The 21,986-nt window shown below is 46.4% G+C and overlaps 1 protein-coding gene across 1 annotated transcript in view; it reads left to right on the forward strand.

The window, feature by feature from the left end:
* The window catches only part of LOC129385057 (uncharacterized), a 364,778-nt gene extending 352,146 nt beyond the window's left edge, over positions 1 to 12,632 (forward strand). Inside the window, exons 3-5 of the mRNA XM_072288273.1 lie at positions 4,433 to 4,571; positions 7,240 to 7,356; positions 12,307 to 12,632. Coding sequence (XP_072144374.1) covers positions 4,433 to 4,571; positions 7,240 to 7,315 — 215 coding nt within the window. The 3' untranslated portion in view covers positions 7,316 to 7,356; positions 12,307 to 12,632. The remainder of the gene's footprint in view (positions 1 to 4,432; positions 4,572 to 7,239; positions 7,357 to 12,306) is intronic.
* Positions 12,633 to 21,986: the final 9,354 nt, after the last annotated feature.

The following is a 21,986-nucleotide window of genomic DNA, read 5'->3' on the forward strand; positions in this document are numbered from 1 at the left end:
CACATTGCTATTTTGCTATTCCAGTATTTCCTTTTGCTATATGCCAAATCAGTGGATGTCAGTCACCAACATCTGTCAATGGCCAGCGGTGACATTCACCAATCGTGAAAATATAAATGGCCACAATTTATGAAGCAATATGGTGCAACACGGTACAAATGCATAGTGTATTTGTCTACTTCAATGTTTTTGAAGGCTACGCCGACGTCGTGCTTTAGGCGCGATTTTTTTTTTTTCGCTTATCTTGCAAAAATTGTTCGCAGACACTTCAGGCTACATAAAGTGGTCTTACTTTGCACGTATTCAGCTGGGGATCGTTCATCACGTAAAAAGCCCAGATAGAAAAAAAAAAGATACACCGTAGAGCACCACCAAGTGACGTTGAGTTTACTCGTGTCTATTGTGGACCGAATAAAGCTGTTTCACTCACTCACTCACTCACTCACTCACTCACGCACTCACTCACTCACTCACTCACTCACTCACTCACTCACTCACTCGCTCGCTCACTCACTCACTCACTCACTCACTCACTCACTCACTCACTCACTCACTCACTCACTCACTCACTCACTCACTCACTCACTCACTCACTCACTCACTCACTCACTCACTCACTCACTCACTCACTCACTCACTCACCGTAGAGCAATGTTATCAGTTCAGGAAGATTTGCCTTTACTCGCCCGTAATACCGCACATTAGTACTAGCCAACGTAGAATTCATACACGTTATAAACGACGACACATGTTACTACAGAGGTTTTGTCACTTTTGTACCAGCAACTTTTCTATTTAAAATATATTCATTTTCAGATTCGCCTCTAACAAATAGCGTTACCTGGTATTTTCAAGTTGATTCCTCGGAGGCGAAAATTCGTACATAACTCATGTTGCCCGGGTATCTAATTAAAGTTAAAAAGAAATAAATTCTGGGGTATTACGTGCCAAAACAACAATCTGGTTATGAAGCGCGCCATAGTGGAGAACTCCGGATTTATTGTGACCATCTATGGTTCTTTAATGTGCACCATATGCGCGTTACACGGGTGTTTTTGCATTCTATCCCCACCGAAATGCGACCGCCGTGGGCGGGCTTTGATCACGCAGCCTCGGATTTAGCAGCGCCACACCAAATCTACCACGCCACAATGACCGGTTTTAATTAAATTTATTCACTAAGAAACATTATAATCATTAACTTTATGGCACACATTTGTCATAGCTGAAACAGAGCCACGTAATTATGAAGTCGTATCCCTTGGCTTTAAATTCCGAGACTAGCACCAGATTAGGAAAAAAAGTTAACAAAAAAACGTCCTCGAATAATACGACGACATGCATTGATTGTTAAGTAGACGTTTGTCAGCATAAAGAAAACATGGAACCATAATAAGTGTTAACTATAACTCCAGTGCATTTTGCCATGAATACTGAGGACGCATCTTTGTGAAACGGCGCTAAGCACTGGATATCCACTAATTAAAATCTGATCGGTTTTTATTGCTCTATCAACGCATATGTAACCAAGTGAACAGCTGAACGTGTGATTGGTTTATTCAGCTAACATCGCACTGGGATTTTTAGCAAAACTAGCCCACGCCTCGCCATACAACATGTCCAAACTGGATGAATTGCGATTTATCCTCTTGGCGATGCGTGAAGGATAGGCTCAAATCTGAAAGAAAAAAAAAAGACGTGTAATAGAATGACACCTGTTGGTGCATTACTTCAAGAGAGTGCTTTTAAATGAAGAAAGAAAGAAAGGAAGAAAGAAAGAAAGAAAGCGAGAAAGAAAGCAAGAAAGAAATAAAGAAAGAAAGAAAGAAAGAAAGAAAGAAAGAAAGAAAGAAAGAAAGAAAGAAAGCGATAAAATTTTTCTTCGCCAGGTTCGCATTCCTTATGCCTTTCACCTTACAAAAGCGCATGAAAAATTTTGAACTCTGGCTGAGTTAAATGAAACAGTGCAAATGAAACGTGCATTCTGGCACAACGGTCTCCCATCATGAGTCTTAATAAGCCACGCAGGCACGTTCGCGGTGGTCGACAAGGCGGGGATAGGTTCGTAAATCCCATCAATAAAACATCTGCGAAAATTCTGTGATATTTATACTTGACTGCCATCATTTCAACCTGTTCTTGAGGCTCTCGCGACCTAATACAAACCATTTTTTTAATAGATTGAGAAACGTCTGCGTTTCTTCCAATATTATAATTTTAAATTTTCCGGAGCGCAAGAAAGTAATGTTCCGTGATACATATAGCGCGCCTTTCGTCCCAGGGCAACGCTTCTCTATGTTATGCAATATGAAGGGCTATCTTTCATTTATTATAACAATGTCTGAACCTACATGTTGCTTTTATCCTATATGTTTTATCCTATATGTTATTTTTATGAAAACTTTCTTTTCGCATTACAGCGTTACAAGGTTGCGAGTTACGGTAGGCTTCGATGTAAGCGATTGTAGATGGCGGTGCATCTATCGCTGCCCACAAGGCACTATTTGTGAAGGCACCTTCACCTTGGCTTCTTCGAGTTTGCATAACGTCATTGTAAGGGATTGAAAAGCATGAAGTATAAAAACAAACCTGCTGTGAAATTCGAAACATCAGTGATATAATATCAGGGACCGAACAGAAAGTTTTTCGTTTGTAAGAGCCGTTACCATATGCCGGTCACCCTTACATATAATATGTCCAACATTGTGATTGGCTGACAGCTGCTCTTACGAAAAGTTCTACCGCAAGACATATTTCATGCATACGAGACCGGCTGCGAGGTCCAAAAGAGCGATGTTGTTATTCACAAAATATTCGAGGTTACTCACTAAATAATTTTAAAGTCAGCCAAGAAAGGACAAGACGACAGCAATTTAGACACAATGTTTGGTTAGTCTCTTAATTTCAGTCGAACTCTATTCTGCTCATCGAGACATAAAGAACCGGTACCTGTGATAAGGTGCAATATCGAAAACGATGCCGTTGAGATGCAGAACTTAAACATACGTAAGTGTGTCGGCGTCCGTCAAACTGACAAACGTAGATGCAAGATTTTTGCATTTCCTCGCCGGTCCAGCACTCTGCTTGCCGAGCTTACACACGCTAGTAAACTTTTGATTAAAGAAGGCTGCTGGCATTTTCCTACTGTCACCCGCACCACAATTATAACATGTCGCACTCGTTTCTGTCCCATTAAGCTGCTTTCATATATTCGCTGCTCGCCTCGTTCCTTTGTTACCTGTAAGCTGCCACGTAGGTAAGATTGATGTTGACAGGCGTTGCGCCGCGTTGACTTGTTGGGCAAAGTCCCATCTCGCGCTGCCCGTGCTTTCAGGTTTCTGTAAAATTCTAAAAGGATTCTCAAGGCAGCGAAAAGAATTCTCGTTGTCTCGCCCGAGCACTGGTTTGGGCGACGTCGAGATGAAAATAGGCTTCAGATGCGTCACCGCGACCAGGAAGTAGTTATTCCTTTTCTTTTGTTTTTTTTTCGTTTTTATTTATTTTATTTTTTTGGACGACGAAAAATATTTCAGGTGACGTACTTCAAAGGCAGCGCATGCTGGCAAATTGGAATTTCTGGCGTTTCCTCTCCGGACCAGTGGAGCTGAAGCTGGAGGAACACCTTGTGTGTGTGCTCGCGGGCACACCTTCAAATGCGCGAGGCGACGTCAGCCAATGCCCAAAATACGCTGCAGTGCTTGAGCTTTGCTGCAGCTCGTGAAAACAAACATGCAGTGAGGCTTTCGTGACTCGCTATCGGCCGTTGCCAGTAGAACGACCAATCACTAGAGCCTGCAGCAGCAGGGGCCGGGAAACGTGGCAGCCAATCTTCGGCCGCAAACGCCTACGTGAACTCGGCTTGCGATTGACACAGGCCGTTCGTACCTTCCACAACACTGCACGTATTTAGTCGGCCGGAGCATAGGCTCTAGGGAAAATGGCAGCGGCTGCGGAAAGGACACGCTAAAGGCACTTGACACGAGCCGCCCAGGGGCACGTGCTAGGTTGCTTCGATATGATTTCGGGTTCTTCGTCGGCAGCAGAATAACGAAGAAAGACAGGCCAGAGGTAATCAGCAGCGGCGGGTTCGAGTAATAACACCGCCGCCGCCGCCGCCGCCGCCGCCGCCTTCGCTCAGCCGCATCCCAAGCGGCCATCGTAAAAGGAGAATAACCAATCAGCGTATAGCAGGTGCCGTGTCTCGATGCCAGAAGATCGGCTATACCGACAGAGAAGGCAGTGAAGCCTTCTTCCCCTTTTCCATTCTCCTTTTCCGCTGCAGGCGTTCGTTTTGCTGCGTGGCAGCTGTCGCGAGGAATAATTAAAACGAATGCTCGCCTTGTAGCTCCGCGATAAAAAAAAGAACTCGGTTTGACTCATTGTCACCAATGTCTTTCTTTTTTTTTTTTTCTCCATCTCTCTCTTTGTGCAGGTACGTACTACGTGCGACCGCGCTTTGGTGCTGTAGCGCGCGTGTCCACCTGGCTGGCACGACAGAATGAAGATGAACCGATCCGACGCGCCCAAGAAGCTGCGTCTTTGCTTCGGGGCGAACGGGTTCTGATCAAACGGTGAGACGCAGCGCAGAGTTGCGCTGTACGCGTAGCTGTGCTGCTGCAGCGCTGAGTGCTTCGAAGGCTCCGTTGATGTGCATTTAGTACAGCGACAGCGTTTTTTTTTATCCACGTCGCGGGAAAAGTAACGGGCCCTTAGCGGTTCCTAAAGTGTGACGCGTTGACTGTAAATGTCATGGTGGCCCTTTGGGATCTTGGAGATGAAATAGAAGAGAACGCTGGCTACGCTGGAGCTTAAGCAAAACAAAATTTATGAATACTGCGCAACCATTAAAGAAAGTTCTTCAATTTTATCGTGTGTTAGGTGAGCAAAAAAAATAAGTGAACTATGATCAATGAGTCGTGTGATTCTAGCTGTCACGATTCTCCCTAGAGGAGGATCTGAAGAGCCTCAGGTGGCGCAACAGACGTTCTTGTAAGAGTCGCATTGCGCTTAGTCGTTCTCTTACAAGAAGGAATCCTCTGGGCAAACGCTGCTTGCTGGCGGCTACTCCAATCCCATGGCGCGCTTCAGGTTCAATACAAGACCGTGAGGACGACTGCACTTTATTAACAGCGCTCTAGGATTCATGATCATTGCATTACGATGTATAATACACGATCTAACTCATGCGCCATGTGGTTCTTCTGCAATAGCCCAAGTGTCGGCCCCGAGCCAGACGTGCGCGATAGAGATGCTCCCGTCCATCTACCATTGGTGTGTTGCAATCGTGTGCTGTCTCTACACGGCGCTCTTGCTATACGTATATAGTACAACAGGCTATGCCTGAGTGAATTGCCGCTATTTTCATCTACTATTTTTCCATTCGTGCTTTTTATTCTTTCTTTTATCTTTTTTATCTTTTCTTGTTGTTCTTTTGCACTCCTTAATTGCTGGAGTTTATTTTTGATGATTAAGATAGCCAGCCCTTCAATAACCTATTCTTCCAGGCTCTCGTCATTTAATAAACAACAATCACAAGTAACGTCATTTTTTTGTTTACCTTGCTTAGAGCACGACCTCTTGATGCAGGACGAGCATCTAATCTTTGAATATCTCATAGCAAACATACTCTCGTATACTTGCGCTCAACGCTTCGTAGTTAAGTTCTCAGATTTGCGTGCCCAAATAGGACGGAATCACAATCATCAGCTTCGTGCTTTGCTCGGTCATGTTATTTATTGTTTTCTTATTCTCACATTCTCACAGCAAAGGATTAAGGATCCAAAATATATGGGTAACTCATTCTAGCTCCAACAGAGCAGGCTCATTAGCGTCCTGTGGCGAATAAATTGCTGCGCTGTAAGCCGGGATGGAAGGGACGTGGAAGTTATGCATACGGCGGGAATCTGGTATTGACTCACGGGTTAAACTCTCCCTGGTTGCTCAGGGCCAATTTTGTTCTGGTTATGAGCCCTATATAGCGGTGTTTATCCCCGGCCACAGTGGCCACAGTCTGATGACAACGCAATCAAAGGGCATTGGAGTTAGCGAAAATTCCAATGCGTGTTAAAGACCAAATGGAGGGAGGGGGCCTTGTTGGTGTTGGGGGCAGCTGTATGACGTCGTCGTTTATTTATAAGGTATAGGACGTTATGATGGTTAGTTGGGCGTGTTGGTTAAGCATGATCTGAAGTGAACGCGGAACAACGATGGTGGACAAAGAAGGAACACACACACAAGGTGTTCCTTCTTCGTCCACCGTCGTTGTCGCGCCTTCACTTCAGATCATGCTTAACCAACACGCCCATCTATCCATCCTAACGTCGTATATTTCTTGTAGATCGGGCCCTTCACTATGTCTCGGGCACTCTGTGTGTGTTCCTTCTTCGTCCACCGTCATTGTCGCGCCTTCACTTCAGAACATGCTTAGAAGGTATAGCTTCGGAACATTAGGAGAAAAAGAAACACATTGCCAGCAGATCAAAAGAAAAAGCTTTACTTTTTAACGATGGTCTCGCACGTGGTACTCTCATTCGAGGTCCATCCCTCTGCCTGCTCTAACGACACAGCCTACTGCTTAACCACTTATTCGTTCTGGGAATGAACGTACAAACCTTCTAAGCAAGTGATTTCCGCCATCCGTTTCGATAGCAAGCCAGATGGTATCATAATTGCTGGGGTGCGAACGCTCGGTAATCATTGGTGATCAGTGAGCACTCCTACGTAAAATAAGCTTTTGTTGTTTTGAGTACGCGTCCTGAAACAGATGAGTGTACACGCCTTATTATCATTGTGGTAAAGGTGCTTCTAGCGTTCGCACAGGCTACTAGCCGTACTGTCTTTAATGAAAAGCTCGCCAGAGGTGTGCCTACAAATCTGTAATTTTGCTGGGGGAGGCTAGCTGATTTCAGGGGAAGAAAATTAGAACGAGAGGACCGTTAGACGCGGGATAGTTGTAATTACTTGTAATTTCGCAAGCGTAAATTTATTGCAGCGGGGAAAGAACGAGAACTGGCGGTGGCAAGGAACGACAGCGCAGAAAGAAAAGTTTGATCGAATGACCACTGTTCTTGTCATCTTTATCAGCGCACTTGAGTTTTAATTAGCGTCACGATAAAGTAAGAGTGAGCGCAAAAATAGCATGCGGAAATAATTAAACCATACAAAACAGAGCCACGATAAGGATGGTGTCGCTGCACTTTTTTCTTTTACAGAGCAAGGAATAACCAACTTTACTTACAGGTTTAGAGAGGAAGGCAACTACGTGAAATATCGCAGTCTTGTTCAAGCTGGCAAATCGACACTAACTGAACCATGACAGGGCTGGAATTATCAATGCTGGATAAGGATCTTCTAAAAGTGAGTATAACAACGGGGAAACTAAGTCTGAAGTCTGAACGCATTGTCGAGGAATAGCTTACTCGCTACGCCCACAAGATCGCTCACAGAATGAATCACTGTGGAACTGCAAGGCTCAAATTATCCAGTAATAGCCTCACCGAGCAATGGCGCAGAGCAGCTGCATATTCTCTCTCCGCGCCATCTTTAGGTGGTCACTGGCGGACGCACGCGGCGAAGACGAAGTTCTTATGGATTTGTTTTTACGCATTGTAAATGTATTTCAAGTACAGCGCATTCTTTTTTACTCTACGGGAAACAGTTATAGCGGTAATTTCAAGGTGACTAATTTAGTGCAAGGTACCAAATTTAGCCTGCAGTGTATCTGGCAGTCTTCACGCAATTGGTGGCAGGGTATAGGAGAGCGTGGGGGTTTAAAAAACGATGGGGTTACACACAATGAAATACCTGAGATGAAGCACTGAAAGCACTTGTGGGGTCCTTTTGTGGAAACTCCTTGTATCCATGCATTGGTGGACAGTTTTTGTCAGCTTGCATTGTACTTGCGGTTTCGTCAGCTTGAGGTCCGGTCACCTGCTCCAAACTTGAGGATATGGTGCTGAAATTCATGATTTTGACTGGCATACATAACGTAGCATTTTAGAAGTACGTCAAAGGAATATTTATATAATAGTCTATGACATTTATTGCTAGCTAAACTTATGTACTTATCTGTTTGTTCAAGTGACTGAAGAGAAAGAGGTGGTCAAGTGATAAGGAAAGTGAGAGTGGTTAACCGGGTTTAACAAAGTCTTCTGCCTAGTGACTGGATGTTATGTGCATTTCTGGTGACCTGTCTTCATGTATCTGCTTCTGGCATCCCTGCTTAATGACGTATTGCGCTATGCGTCGTCATCCAGGCCTGTCACTCCTATTCGTACGTATCCATTCGTATGTATGTCAAAAGCAGCAGCCAGTTCCACTTATATGTACATTTTCGAAAACCTTGTGCGATACTTTGCTTTAGAGCAACTACACTAGGATATGCTGATACACTAACTTGTTTATTACAGTACACATTGCCAATGTTACTATGTCGTGCAAGTAACAAATATTTGCTAAGATTCTCTGGTGGTACACTTTGCTAAGTGAGGTGTAATATGTATATGTCTGAGAAAGTAAGATAAAAAAAGTTGTTTTACCAATACCGAGAAAGATTGGAAACTTTCCTACATCAAGCTTTTGCGCTTCCTTTTCTAGAATCCAAGCTTCTTGCGTGCTCAACGGACAGCTCGCCAAACATAAGACATTGCTGAAGATGAACCAGCCCAACTACCAGGCTGAGTTAGCGCAGATAATTTTTCTCTATAGAAAGGTAGAAGTAGTAATTAGGGATAACGCAAAACTTATTCTCTATCAAAAATACTCATTCGAGATTAAGGTGGTCAAACAAAGAAAAAAGATGCATGCGGCACCGCAAATGCGGCTCATTATTTCTAAATCCAAAATACATGGAAAACTAGAATCCCCTTTTACATAGACTTACTAGCCCGAAAATTATTTCGTAGCATTATATCAAAATGAGCAACCGTGCAACTTGTCGCAGAAACGTGACAAAATTTCTGGAGAAATAACCGATTGCAATTACAAAAACTTCATTCACAAATGTAATTGATTATAGGTACCAATAACTGTGCCACGAAAGTAGTAATTGAGAAATTATTCATCATCATCATCATCAGCCTATTTTATGTCCACTGCAGGACGAAGGCCTCTCCCTGCGTTCTCCAATTACCCCTGTCCTACGCCAACCGATACCAACGAGTGCCTGAGAATCTCTTAATTTCATCACCCAACGTAGTCTTCTGCCGTCCTCGACTGCGCCTCCCTTCTCTTGGCGCCCATTTTGTAACCATAATGATTCACCGGTTATCTATCGTACGCAATACATGACCTTTCCAGCTCTATTTTTATTTGCTTAGTGTCAATTAGAATATCGGCTATCCCCGTTTGCTGTCTCATCCATACCGCTCTTTTCCTGTCTCTTAACGCTACGCCTAACCTTCTTTCCGTCGGTCTTTGCGCGTTCTTTAACTTCCTCTCGAGCTTCTTTGTCAAACTCTGTTAGCACAGGTAAAGTGCTTTGATTGTACACCTTTCTTTTCAACGATAGTGGTAAGCTTCCAGTCAGGATCTGACAATGTCTGCCGTATGCACTCCAACCCATTTTTATTCTTCTGTAAATTTCCTTCTCGTGATCAGAGTCCCCTGTGAGTAATTGGCCTACGTAAACGTACTCGTTCACAGACTCTAGAGGCTAATTGGCGATCCTGAGCCCTTGTTTCCTTGTAGGCTATTGAGCATTATCTTTGTCTTGTGCATATTGATCTTCAACCCTACTCCTACACTTTCTACGTTATGGTCCTCAATCATTTGTTGTAATTCATCCCCTGTGTTTCTTAACAAGACAATGTCATCTGCAAACCGAAGGTTGTTGAGATATTTGCCATTGATCCTCACTCCTAAGCCTTCCCAGTTTCATAGCTTGAATACTTCTTCCAAGCATGCAGTGAATAGCTTGGGAGAGATTGTGTCTCCTTGCCTTATCCCTTTCAATATAGGCGTCTTTCCACTTTTCTTGTGGATAATTAGGATGGCTGTGGAATCTCTGTAGATATTATCGAATATATTTACGTAAGCTTCCTGTGCTTCTTCATTATGTAATGCGTATATGACTGCTGCTATCTCTACTGAATCAAACGCCTTCTTGTAATCGATGAAAGCCATACAGAGAGGCTGATTGTGCTCTGCAGATTTCTCGATTACCTGATTGGTGACATGGATGTGATTCATTTTAGAGCATCCCTTCCTGAAGCCAGCCTGTTCTCTTGGTTGACTGAAGTCTAGTGTTGCCCTTATTCTATACGAAATTATCTTGGTGAACATTTTGTACAATACTGAAAGTAAGCTAATGAGCCTATAATTTTTCAATTCTTTAACGTCTCCCTTTCTGTGGACTAGTATAATATTATCATTTTTCCAGTTTTCTGGAACCTTTGAAGTCGCGAGACGTTTTGTATAAAGAGCCGCAAGCTTTTCAAGCATGATATCTCCTTCATCTTTGATTAAATCGAAAGTTATTGCATCTTTTCCTGCCAGTTTTCCCCGTTTCAAGTCCTGCAAAGCCCTTCTCACTTCATCTCTAGTTATAGAAGGTATCTCTGTAACCTGTTCCTTACTACTTCGAATGGAGGTATTGTAGCTGCTCTGGGTACCGTACAGGTCAGTATAGAATTGTTGCAGTGAATTTCTGCATATTGCAGTGAATCATAGAACTCACTAACCTATGATCACTGCACTTTACCCTACCTAACAGTTCTACATCATGCACTATGCTGGGATCAGCAGAAAGTATGAAATCAATTTCAGTTCTTGTTTCACCTTAGGGCTATTCCAGGTCCAGTTTCTGCTGCTACGCTTCCTGAAGAACGTGTTCATTATTTGCAGTTTATTCTTTTCTGCAATTTCTACTAAGATCTCTCCTCTAGTGTTGCTGGAATCGATACCGTAGTTGCTAATTGCTTGCTCACCAGCCTGCTTTTCCCCCACTTTTGCATTGAAATCGCCCATGATTACAGTACACTAAGTATTCACTTTTCTCATCGCTAATTCAACATCTTCGTAAAACTTATCTATTTCACCATCATCGCGACTGGAGGTTGGAGCGTAGGCTTGTACTACCCTCATTTCATATGTCTTATTACGTTTTACTACGACTACTGCTACCCTCTCATTAATGCTGTCAAATTTGTCAATGTTGCCCGCTATGTCCTTATAGATTAAGAATCCTACCCCATATTGCTTCTTATCTGGGCGTCCTCTATAACAGAGGACGCGGCCTAAGTCAGCACTGCATAAGCCGCATGAGTTCTAACTTCACTAAGGTCAATGACGTCCCAAACAATTAGTGGTACATTACTTTCCTCCGAACGTTTATTACCATTGCATAGATCCAGTAAACATAACGAGATGGCTTGGCACTTTCAGTGCGTCATTTGCAGCCCTTCGTACATTGCTTATCGATACTCCAACTGATTTTTAAAAATTTAGTAGGCCATCGTCCCTATATTAATCATTTACATGTAATTTTTTACGTACAAGTCTGATGAAGATGGTGCAAACATAATGAATTTCTTCGTTGTTAGCCGCCAGCTCTTCTCACGGCTGGTTCATAGCTTCGACATCAGCCGTAGTGTCAGGGCTAATATGGTCGGGCAAATAGAAGTACCCTTAAGGCGTATGTTCTATGACAGCTTCCTTGTCACAAACACATGACTCCTTAGAACAGCACAAGGATCTCACGCAGCTGATTGCAGCTCGCTTTTAAGTAGCGTGTCTAGGACACTTGCCACGAGTCTTCGTTTTCTTTTCATAGTCAATCAGACGCCGAGCAAAGAAACTTTACCTTCAGGGAATTTTACGAGCATTTGAGCGCCCAGCACCACATTGGCGGATGTCATTACACCAGCCGCGCACCAGCCGCGATAGTGTGCACCAGCCATCCCATCTAACGTTGGTAATGCACCACCCCTCACCCGAAACTTTCCCGCTCTTTGGCGGCTCGTAGTAAAGAGTCTGCCTGTAACAACCGTTGCACGCTTTTCCACAGAAGACAACCAGCGCCAGCTTGTGCCGAGCTATTCCAGCCTTTCGGTAAAAGAGCCCGACTAAGCGTTCCATCAGGCCGCGAAAGCACCCAGAAAACCGCGCGCTTTAACAAAGTGCAGAAAAAAAAGAAGTTTCGCACAAAGGCCCCGCCTAATCCGGTGGAATTTCAAGCCTCTAAAGAACGTGTGGAAAGCCCACCGGTCACCCTACGTTGACCAAGCGCTTTTCCTGCAGTCTGCCGCTTTCGCCCAAGCTTTCCCCTTTTATATCTTTTTCCTCTCTTTATTTCTCTCTCTCTTTTAGATACTGTGAGAGTGCTGGCTAGCGCGCATGTACCGCTTGCATGTACGAATGGGATTTGGATGAAGGAAAATCGGGGTGTCATAACACCAGCCACGCACCAGTCGCGACAGTGCGCACCAGCCATCACTTCTCAACACACCAACCGCGATGGCTCACGGGAGACAGGTCTCACCCCAATCAACGGTTAAGCTTTATCACGGCACACCACCATGTGGACGTCCTCTCCGGGTTTGTGCTGTTTGTACTATGACCGTACTGTTTAAAAATATGCTTTTTCGCCGCACACATTTGACTCGCAACTTCAGCGGATGCCCGAGGTTGATCAATAAACGACGAATCGAGACGCACTGTGCCTAAATTTTTAACTCCGATGTTAGACTACGCGCACTTACAATCATTGGTGCAATACAGAGAAGGCGCCGTTCATCTTTCGCGCTACCCTATGCCACGCAAAATTTCATCCCATATCGGTGCAAGCCTTCGTATAAGAACGAAGATGCTGCACGGCTCCAGGCGCCACCGGGCTTAATCCGCGCACAAACACGGGCAGCTAAGGAGCACGGTAAATGCGAGCATTCAGCAGCAGCAGAGCAGTAGCGGTAGCAGCACGTGCTGCAGGCCTGCCTGTGTGTCAGCGCGCTTACGTTAAGTGCGTGGCACTTCACGATCGTCGTCGGTGCCTAGAAAAGGAGAAAGCATAAAACGAGCGCGAGGAGCTCTTACAGACCCAGCAATACAGCCGGGTTTAGAAGCGATAGTGCTGGAGAGAAGCGCAGAGGGCCAGCAGCGAAGCCTGCGCACCGACGAGTGCCGATGACAAAGCCTTGGGGAGGCCCGTAATGAGATCCAGTAATTGGTGCCGCCGGCTTCTTCTTCGAGGCCCTTCTACTGGGAGGCGCGTTGGCGCCCGCTTGGAGAATAGCCTCGGCGGGTTCCCTGGTACTCAGGGCAGCTACAGGAAAGCCTGAAGTAATGCATGCACAAGTGTGGCCGGCTTGAACGCGTGCACAGAGGCCCGGGCTCCTCGCCGACGCGTCTTGAGGCCCTTGGCGTCTTGAGAGCCTGTGTCCTCGTCGCGCGCTCTTCTCTCGAAGGTCTGATGAGAGAGACAGGGACGCCTGCTCCCCGAAGCAGGTGAAGGGTGTCAACCTGCGCACACCTGGCGACGTGTGCCGTCAATGCCCACGTGCGTCTGGTGTGCATAGTGCTGATGCGCCTCCTTCGATAAACTTCTTAGCTGCACGCCACGGCCACTTCACGTCTGCTGAAAGGGACAGAGCCACGAATAAAGAGGGCGGTTCTGTGGTTCGGTCAAGGCGACACCATGTTGACCAGTCAATACGAGCACGTGCGCGTTCTGCGGGTGCTGAATTACGTGCCGATGGTTGCTTTGGTTGAGTTGAATTGAGATGAAGTTTGTTTTTCTCGAGGAAAACACACAAAGGAGGAGCAACTATGCAGAAGGGTATGGAGATTAGTATGAATAACTGCAGGACACGAGAAAGAGGCAAAAGAAAGGCACGTGCTCGCGTATACTCGCATTCTATATGAGCTGCAACGTGGTCACCGTGGTCGAAGGACCCCTCAGTACATAACCGCATCGCTGACATACGAAAGCTTGGAGAACTAAACACACCGCTTCAGTTACTTTCTTAAACAAATTTTTCGCCGTGTAGCTTTGCAGACCATCCGACCATGGACATCGAGTTTCAGCCCATGTTGAGCATGATTGTACATCTCTTTCTTGCCCCTGTCGTTGTGCGCTGCAATTTGGTGAACATGAACCAAATGACTCGAGAACCAAATGGGCATCAGTATTTGAAGCAGTGGCTGCTGACACGAGCAACAGCGTATAAGATAACTTTCAAATGCACAAGAACATTTGCGCTATGTTTCATTGTAATAAGATCACAATACTAAAAAAACACGTGTGTGGAATATCAGAAACACGACGATGTTGCATGTACAACGTGATTCACAATAAACTGTGGATGTACACTCGATGTAAAGCCTTAGGCGTCATTCAAAACAAGTTGCTTCGACAGTGATTACGGTCACCGTATTAACGAAACATCAACATTGATTATGGCCGAGAGGCCGAAACCTCGACGACGACAGTGGCCACGGCATGACGACAACGAAGGCACAACCATAATAACACCCTGACGCCGATGGTGACAACCAGAACGAAGATAAAGATAAGGCTATTATTATTATTATTATTATTATTATTATTATTATTGTTGTTGTTGTTGTTGTTGTTGTTGTTGTTGTTGTTGTTGTTGTTGTTGTTGCTGTTGTTGTTGTTGTTGCGACGGTGACAATGATGGCAATAATGATGGCACGGGGGCCTTGACAATGCCAATGACACCAGATAACGGCACAACAACAACGCCGTTGTGTTCTATTAAATAATTAGAAACTAGAAAAATAGGCCACCGAAGAACCGGCCATCATAATCACCCAATAAACTCCCCTGATTGAGGAATGTAAAAGAAAATCCCAAAAAGTAACAAGAGAGAGAAAGGAAGAGAGAAAGGCAGGGAGGTTAACTAGACTGAGTCCAGTTTGCTACCCTACACGTGGGGAGGGGAATGGGGAGTGAAAGAGGGAGAGAGAGAACTTAGGTATAGGATGTCTACAGTCTGGCACTCAAGTCTGTTTCCCTCAGGTAGCGAAAAAGCGCTCGAACTGCTTTCTGGGCCAATGAACTATGAGGCCAGGCCCCCAAGATCTTCGCTTCCGTAAATGGCCTGTCATCCAGTCTATTTAAGGCACACTGGAGAGTCTCGCGTTGATTATCGAAGCGAGAACAGTGGCACAGAAGGTGACTGATAGTCTCTTCACACTTGCACTTCGCGCACATTGGTGAATCCGCCATTCCAATACGATAGCTGTAGGAGTTGGTGAATGCTACTCCTACCCACAGCCGACACAGCAGTGTTGCGTCACGTCGTGGAAGGTTCGCTGGTAATGTAAGTTTCAGTGATGGGTCGAGGCTGTGTAAACGACACTTAGAGTTCTGAGGTGTATGCCAGCAACCTAACGTGATTGTACGAGCGAGACTGCGAAGCTCTCTTGCAGCGTCGACTCTGGATAAAGGTATAACGAGTGTCGGTGAGCCAGCCTGGGCACGTCGGGCAGCGTCATCGGCGAGGTGATTACCAACGATGCCACAATGTCCCGGCAGCCACTGAAATATGATATTATGTCCTCTTTCAGAAGCGCAATGGCAGGTTTCGTGGATTTGTGACACCAGCTGTTCATAATTGCCACGTCGTAAACTTCTCAAGCTCTGGAGGGCTGCTTTCGAGTCACAAAATATTGCCCATTTGTTGGGCGGTTCTTTTTCAATGTATTCGACAGCAGCGCGAAGAGCGGCCAGTTCAGAGCCTGTAGATGTCGTTACGTGTGATGTCTTAAACTTGATGACGACCGATTGAGATGGTAGAACAACGGCGCCCGTAGAATTTTCCGAGACGGAACCATCCGTGTAGACATGAATGCGGTTAGAGTATGAACAATGCAGAAGTTCCAATGTGATCTGCTTGAGAGCCGCGGTGGTCAGGCTAGCTTTCCTCACTATTCCTGGAACAGCAAGGTACACAGGAGGCTTCTTCAAGCACCACATAGGGGATGGCGTTCTTGTTGCGGGTGAGTGCCTCAAAGACAAAGAGTGCCGGTTAGCCGCAATTGATCTGGAGAACGCTGCCCTGGGTCTTTTCTCAGGCAATCGAGCGAGATGGTGGTCAGGGACTCTGGATATATGGCGAACATGCACCCGGAGCGCGTCGATATCTATATAGGTCCTTATTGGGTGGTCTCTCGCGGTGGCAATTGTTGCCACGGTTGAAGCATTTCGAGGTAGCCCCAGACATGTTCGAAGGGCTTGGCCTTGAATGCTCTGTAGGACATGGATGTTAGTTTTGTTAGCATTGGACAGCACTGGTGTGCTGTATCGCAAGTATCCTAGGAAGAGCGTCCTGTATAGTTGAAGCATAGATGCCACGGATGTGCCCCACGTTTTACCGGCGAGAAACCTTAGTATATGGGAGATAGAAGTAAGCCTCTTCTTCAAATATGTGATGTGGGGGCTCCATGAAAGGTCTCTGTCTATAATAACACCTAGGAATCGGTGAGTTTTTGCGTAGGAAATTGGTTGGTGGTCAATAGAAATGGGGTACCAGGTCATGGGCTTGTGGGTAAAGGCGACTAAGGCGCACTTCTCGGTCGAAATGCTGAGGCCTTGCGCACGCAGGTACGATGATGTTAGGGTCACGGCTTTTTGGAGCCGTGCACGCACCTGGAGACGTGTAACTGCCGAGGCCCATATGCATATGTCGTCAGCATATATGGAAAGGTTTACTGTATGTGGTAGAACGTCGGCAAGGCCAAGGATTGCAAGGTTGAACAAAGTGGGGCTAAGAACCCCACCCTGAGGGACGCCACGGTAAGTGTAATGGTCAGCAGTTCGGCCATCTGCACTGTGCACAAAGAAGGATCTTTTGAATAGATAGCTCCGAATCCACCGAAACATGCGTCCACCTATTCCATTATTTTCCAGGGCATCAAGGATGGCTTCATGCGTTACATTATCATAGGCGCTTTTCACGTCGAGGAATAGTGCAACCGATATACGCTTGTGGTGTTTTTCCTGTTGTACAGATGAGACTAGGTCGATGACGTTGTCAATAGAGGAACGGCCTCTTCTAAAACCAGCCATGGCATCGGGGTATACGTTGTGGCGCTCAAGATACCATTCTAGGCGGGTGAGAATCATTCTTTCCATGACCTTCCCAACACAGCTGGACAGCGCAATGGGTCGGTAGGACGCCAGGTCAAGTGGCGACTTTCCAGGCTTCAGGAGTGGTATCAAGCGGCTGGACTTCCACCGCTCAGGAACGACGCCATCATTCCATGACTGGTTATAACATTCCAGCAGTCTGCTTCGGCCATCTTCACCTAGGTGGCATAAAGCAGCGTAGGTGATGCCATCTGGTCCTGGCGACGATGAGCGCCTGCATGAGGCCAGAGCAGCGTCCAATTCCTCAAGTGAGAAGGACACATTCAATTCTGGGAAGCGTGTCGCAGGAACTTCACCCAGAATTTCACTATTGATGGTGACCACACTGCCCGCAATCTTCACACAGAAATCTTCGGCTATATCGACCTGTGAGCGGCCTTGATGGAGGGCTAGGGCTGAGAATGGGTGTCGTTGCTGTGGAGACGAGCCAAGGCCGCGCACCGTCCTCCATATGATAGACAGAGGCTTGCGGGGGTCAAGTGATTCGCAGAACGTCTTCCACCGTTGTTCCTCCAACCTGTCCATACGACGTTGGATTTTCTTCTGTATACGTCGAGCGACTCTAAGGTCATGAATTGACTTCGTGCGCCTGTATCGCCTCTCGGCTCTTCTGCGAATCGTTCGAAGTCGCTCAAGTTCCATGTCAAAATCCGTACGTTTTTTCGCAGATGTAAATGTGTACTTAGACGATTCCAGTACACTTGTAATAAGGTTTTCAATGGTGCCGGTAAAACCTTCTTTGCATGCCTCTTCCACCTTTGTCTTATACGTTGACCACCTTATATATGCTTGTCGGGAAGTACAAGAGGAGTAGCTTCCAAATCCATTGATAATTAAGTAGGTGGGAATATGGTCACTACCATGAGTCTCGATGTCAGAGAACCATCGAACATTTTGACCAAGTTGCCGTGACACCAAGGTCAAGTCTAAGCAACTGCTATAGTTCGCACCACGCAAGTACGTCGGACTGCCATCGTTCATAATGCTAAGTTCATGGTCGGAAGCAAATTCTACAAGTTTCCGGCCCCTGGAATCTATTCTGGAGCTTCCCCAAGCCAAGTGATGAGCATTAAAATCTCCTGTGATAATCCAGGGTCCAGTAGTTGCCGTCAGGATGTCTCGCAATCGGTCGCCGTCGAACCGACTATATGGCGATATGTAGGCGCCGATAAGGGTGAAGGCCACTTTATTCTTTGTAATGCGGAGACACACGTATTGGTTTCCATCATGAGGCTGCACTGAGTGGGGGATGTAAGTCAGTTCTGTACGGATGTAAACAATTACTTTGCTGGGTTGCCCGCACGTTGACGCCATAAAGGCTTCGTATCCAGAGAGTCTTAGCGCTTTCGACACGTTCGGTTCACATATTACCAATACAGGAAATCGGTTCGTGAAAACGTATTGGCGGAAACATGAAATCCGTGATTTAAGTCCTCTGGCATTCCACTGGAAAATTGTCGCGCTACGCACTTCATCACGGAGTGAAGGCAGTGGAAGAGCCATTGTGCTTATGCAAGATTTGCAAGCACTGGGCTCAGGGCATCCAACACTTGAACTGCGCTTCGAGCTGTTGGCGTATTCGAGTTGCCCACAAGCGTGCGAATCGCATTTATCAAAGACTTGAGCATTGTTACAATTCGGCGGTCATGATCTGTCAGCTCATCTGGGTGAGGGGTGGAGCATTGTGGTGCCTTTCCTTGTTGGGGTTTTTCTACAGGGCTTATCCTTGGCAGTGGTGGCCATTCCTCATTCACGGCAGTCTTTTCAGATGCTCCGTTATCTATACACGGTTTGGAAACATTCTGCACTGAGGTTGGAGCAGATTCAACAGCAAGAGGCTGTGCGGCACGCGTATTCTTTGTGCGGAGAGCAGAATTCCTTGATGAGCGTCTGCGACGAGAACGACGTCGCCTGACGTCAGCAGCTGCTTCACGATGGGTCGACCGGTCCCTCACCATTTTCTTCAAGATGGAGAGTTCTCGCCTAACTCTAGGACAATCCTTTGATGAGGCATCGTGGGGCCCTTGACAGTTCGGACACTTATAAGTTTTTGCCTGGCAGTTGCCTGCAGAGTGTTGTGCTGCACAGCGGGAACATATAGTAGACTTTCCACAGACGGCGCTCACGTGGCCGAATTTCTGACAGTTTCTGCACTGAAGCGGCTTGGGAACAAATGGCCGGACAGCATGTCGAAAATGACCTACCTTCACATGCGATGGAAGGCAGTCACCTTTAAAGACAATTTTCACGCATCTGGAAGTTCCGAGACGGGCCACCTGCAGTATGTGGGTCCCATGATTGGCAGGCTTTATCAAAAGTGGTAAATCCTCGCCTGAAATGGCCGCATCAATGTCATATATGACGCCTGTAGTAGTCTCTTTTCCCATCGGGATGATGGTACGGACGTTCATGCCACCGAGAACAGTGACAGCTCGCAGAGAATCTAACGCCGACGCTTGGGCGACGTCTACCGCGACAATATTCTTCCGAGGGTTGACTCGTACGTCCTCAATGCCATTTGGCAACAGTCTCTCGAGTTCAACCGATGCAACTTGCCTGTTGAGGAACCTCATGTTGTCGGAGGGTAGCACAGGTAAGAAAAGGATGGTGTACTTTGGCGAACTTTGCCGAGTCCTCATAGTAGATGTGTCCACAGAGGCCCCAAGCATCCGCCGCTTTGCTTTCTTACTCAGGACAGTCACGTAGTCGTCGTCGGAGCTGTCGTCGCTCTCGGTCGAGTCTATCAGGGTAGCCTCGCTGTCGCTCGAGAGGCTGTTCCGCTTCCTTGAGGCTGCCGACGCGGGCGCCGCTACATCAGGTCGGAGTGCGGGTGGCTCCACTTCCATTCCCGTCGGGCAGGGAACAGTGTTCCCCGGAAGAAAGCGAGAATTACCACAAAATACTGGTGACGGAGAACAAACACTCAGCAATAGGATCACTTCGTCCAAAAAGTAACAAAATCAGAAGAAAGACAATAGTGGAGAGTGAAAGGCGAAAATAGCTCAGGTGTAGCATGATAGTGTCAAGTAGTAGTGACGATGAAGAGGGCAGCAAAACTGTGATTTACGAAACTACCCTTTATTAGGCAGACTTGTGCCCTCAAAAACAGGCTACACTCAAAGAACAACGATAGCGGTGAACACAGCCGACGGTCGTTGAAAATCTGATGTGCCGGTCAAGCGCGTCGGCTTTTATACACGAGTCATGGAATGTTGCAGAGTAATCGGGGGTGCGCGTGTCTTCCAGAAAGTTCTACGCAATTCGCGGCGCCCATGCAATCAGATTACAGAAGCTCCGGTGACAACAGAATCATCGATAGCATTCGAGAAACTTCCGATACATGCGGGCGCGTACCACGCTAAGGGAAAACTTTTGTTAGACGGTGAAAAGCGCTCACCCGAAAAAGATTAACAAGTCCACGTATCAATATGGTATATGCGCAGTAAGAGCACGCAATACGCTCGTTATTAGAACAGTCACTATCTGGAGAGTAATTACAAAAAAACAAGAAATAACCTTAAATGCAAAGAAGAATACAAATCCGGTATAGACTCGTATAAGGCCTTCGCCCCTGTAAGGGCCCCACCCCCGACTTGGCAGCCCAAAATTTCGGGAAAAGAAAACTCCAGTGGAGAGGCAATCTCGTTTGGTGCCCCGAGACCGCGCGTGCGCATTGGCGAATTTTCGAACGCTGCGTATTTCCGCAGGCCGCTACTAGTTGGGGAGAGCTGCGCGTTGACCTCTGATGCAGTGGTACATTCGGGGATCCGGGATGTGCGTAAATCGCGGGATGAAACGGCACCATTTTGAGGAAAATGTTCTGTCCCGTGTAAGGTCCGCATCTTGTAAGAATTGTGAAAAGGGCATCCCTTACACGAGTCTATACGGTGCTATATGTACGACATGTAAGTACATTCCACCAGAGACTAGTGGGAAAGACTTGTGCAAGTTCACACAAGTGCGCACAAAATCAGAATGTGAACCCACTCATGATCCATCTTCTTTCGAAGCGACTGAATAAGGTCTCTTTCTGATCTATTAGTTCGAAAGTCACGTGTACCATGACAGCGTTTGAGAGACAATGTCAACCGCACAGTGGGCAGCGTGCCGCGGACCAGGTATCGAAACCAGTAATTGGGGCACGAGTTCTCTGGTGACTTCCTTAGCCAAAAAGTATGACGATGGTGCCGGAAAGAAACGCCATAAAAATCGCCTTACATACTCCTTACGGGCCTCCTGTAATTTGCTAGCCTCCTGGTTAGCTTTTGTGGTAGAGCGTCCGTAGTGGCAAAACGTTCGTCCTAGGCATACTGACACATGCGCGCTGTTTCCTATCCATTTTTACTGCTTCGGTAACAGCAGGGGTTTGTTCGTTCCTAAACTATAGCAAATAACTGCGGTATGCTCAAAGTGCGGGGTGCAGCCACACGTGCAGGAATTCAGAGCGACAAACCTTCTTTTCTGTTAGGGACATTATTTGCGTGCTTCCGGAGGCGCTCACTGAGCCATCTGGCCGCATTGAGTCTGGCCTACATAACAAGCGCCGCAAGGCACAGGCATCATACAAACGACGTCTTGTACACAGTCCACAAACCTGGTTATTTGTTTCACGTTTCATTCACTCCCGTATTTGTGGATTGTGCAAGACGTAGTGTACAGGATTGTAAAGCATTGGGGCACTTCTTATGTAGGCCAGACAGGCAGATACGTAAAGAAGCGCCTGTGCGAGCGGGTAAATAATGCCCCTAACAGAAAGGAACGTTTGTCACTCTGCTTCTGTAGCTCTACCCCGCACATCAAGCTGATCGCAGTGATATGCCACTTCAGGTACGAAAAAAAAAAGAAAAAGAAAACACGCTCAAATAACGAAGCAGTA

Source organism: Dermacentor andersoni, chromosome 5 (assembly GCF_023375885.2).
Source record: "Dermacentor andersoni chromosome 5, qqDerAnde1_hic_scaffold, whole genome shotgun sequence".
In the NCBI taxonomy this organism is placed as follows: domain Eukaryota; kingdom Metazoa; phylum Arthropoda; class Arachnida; order Ixodida; family Ixodidae; genus Dermacentor; species Dermacentor andersoni.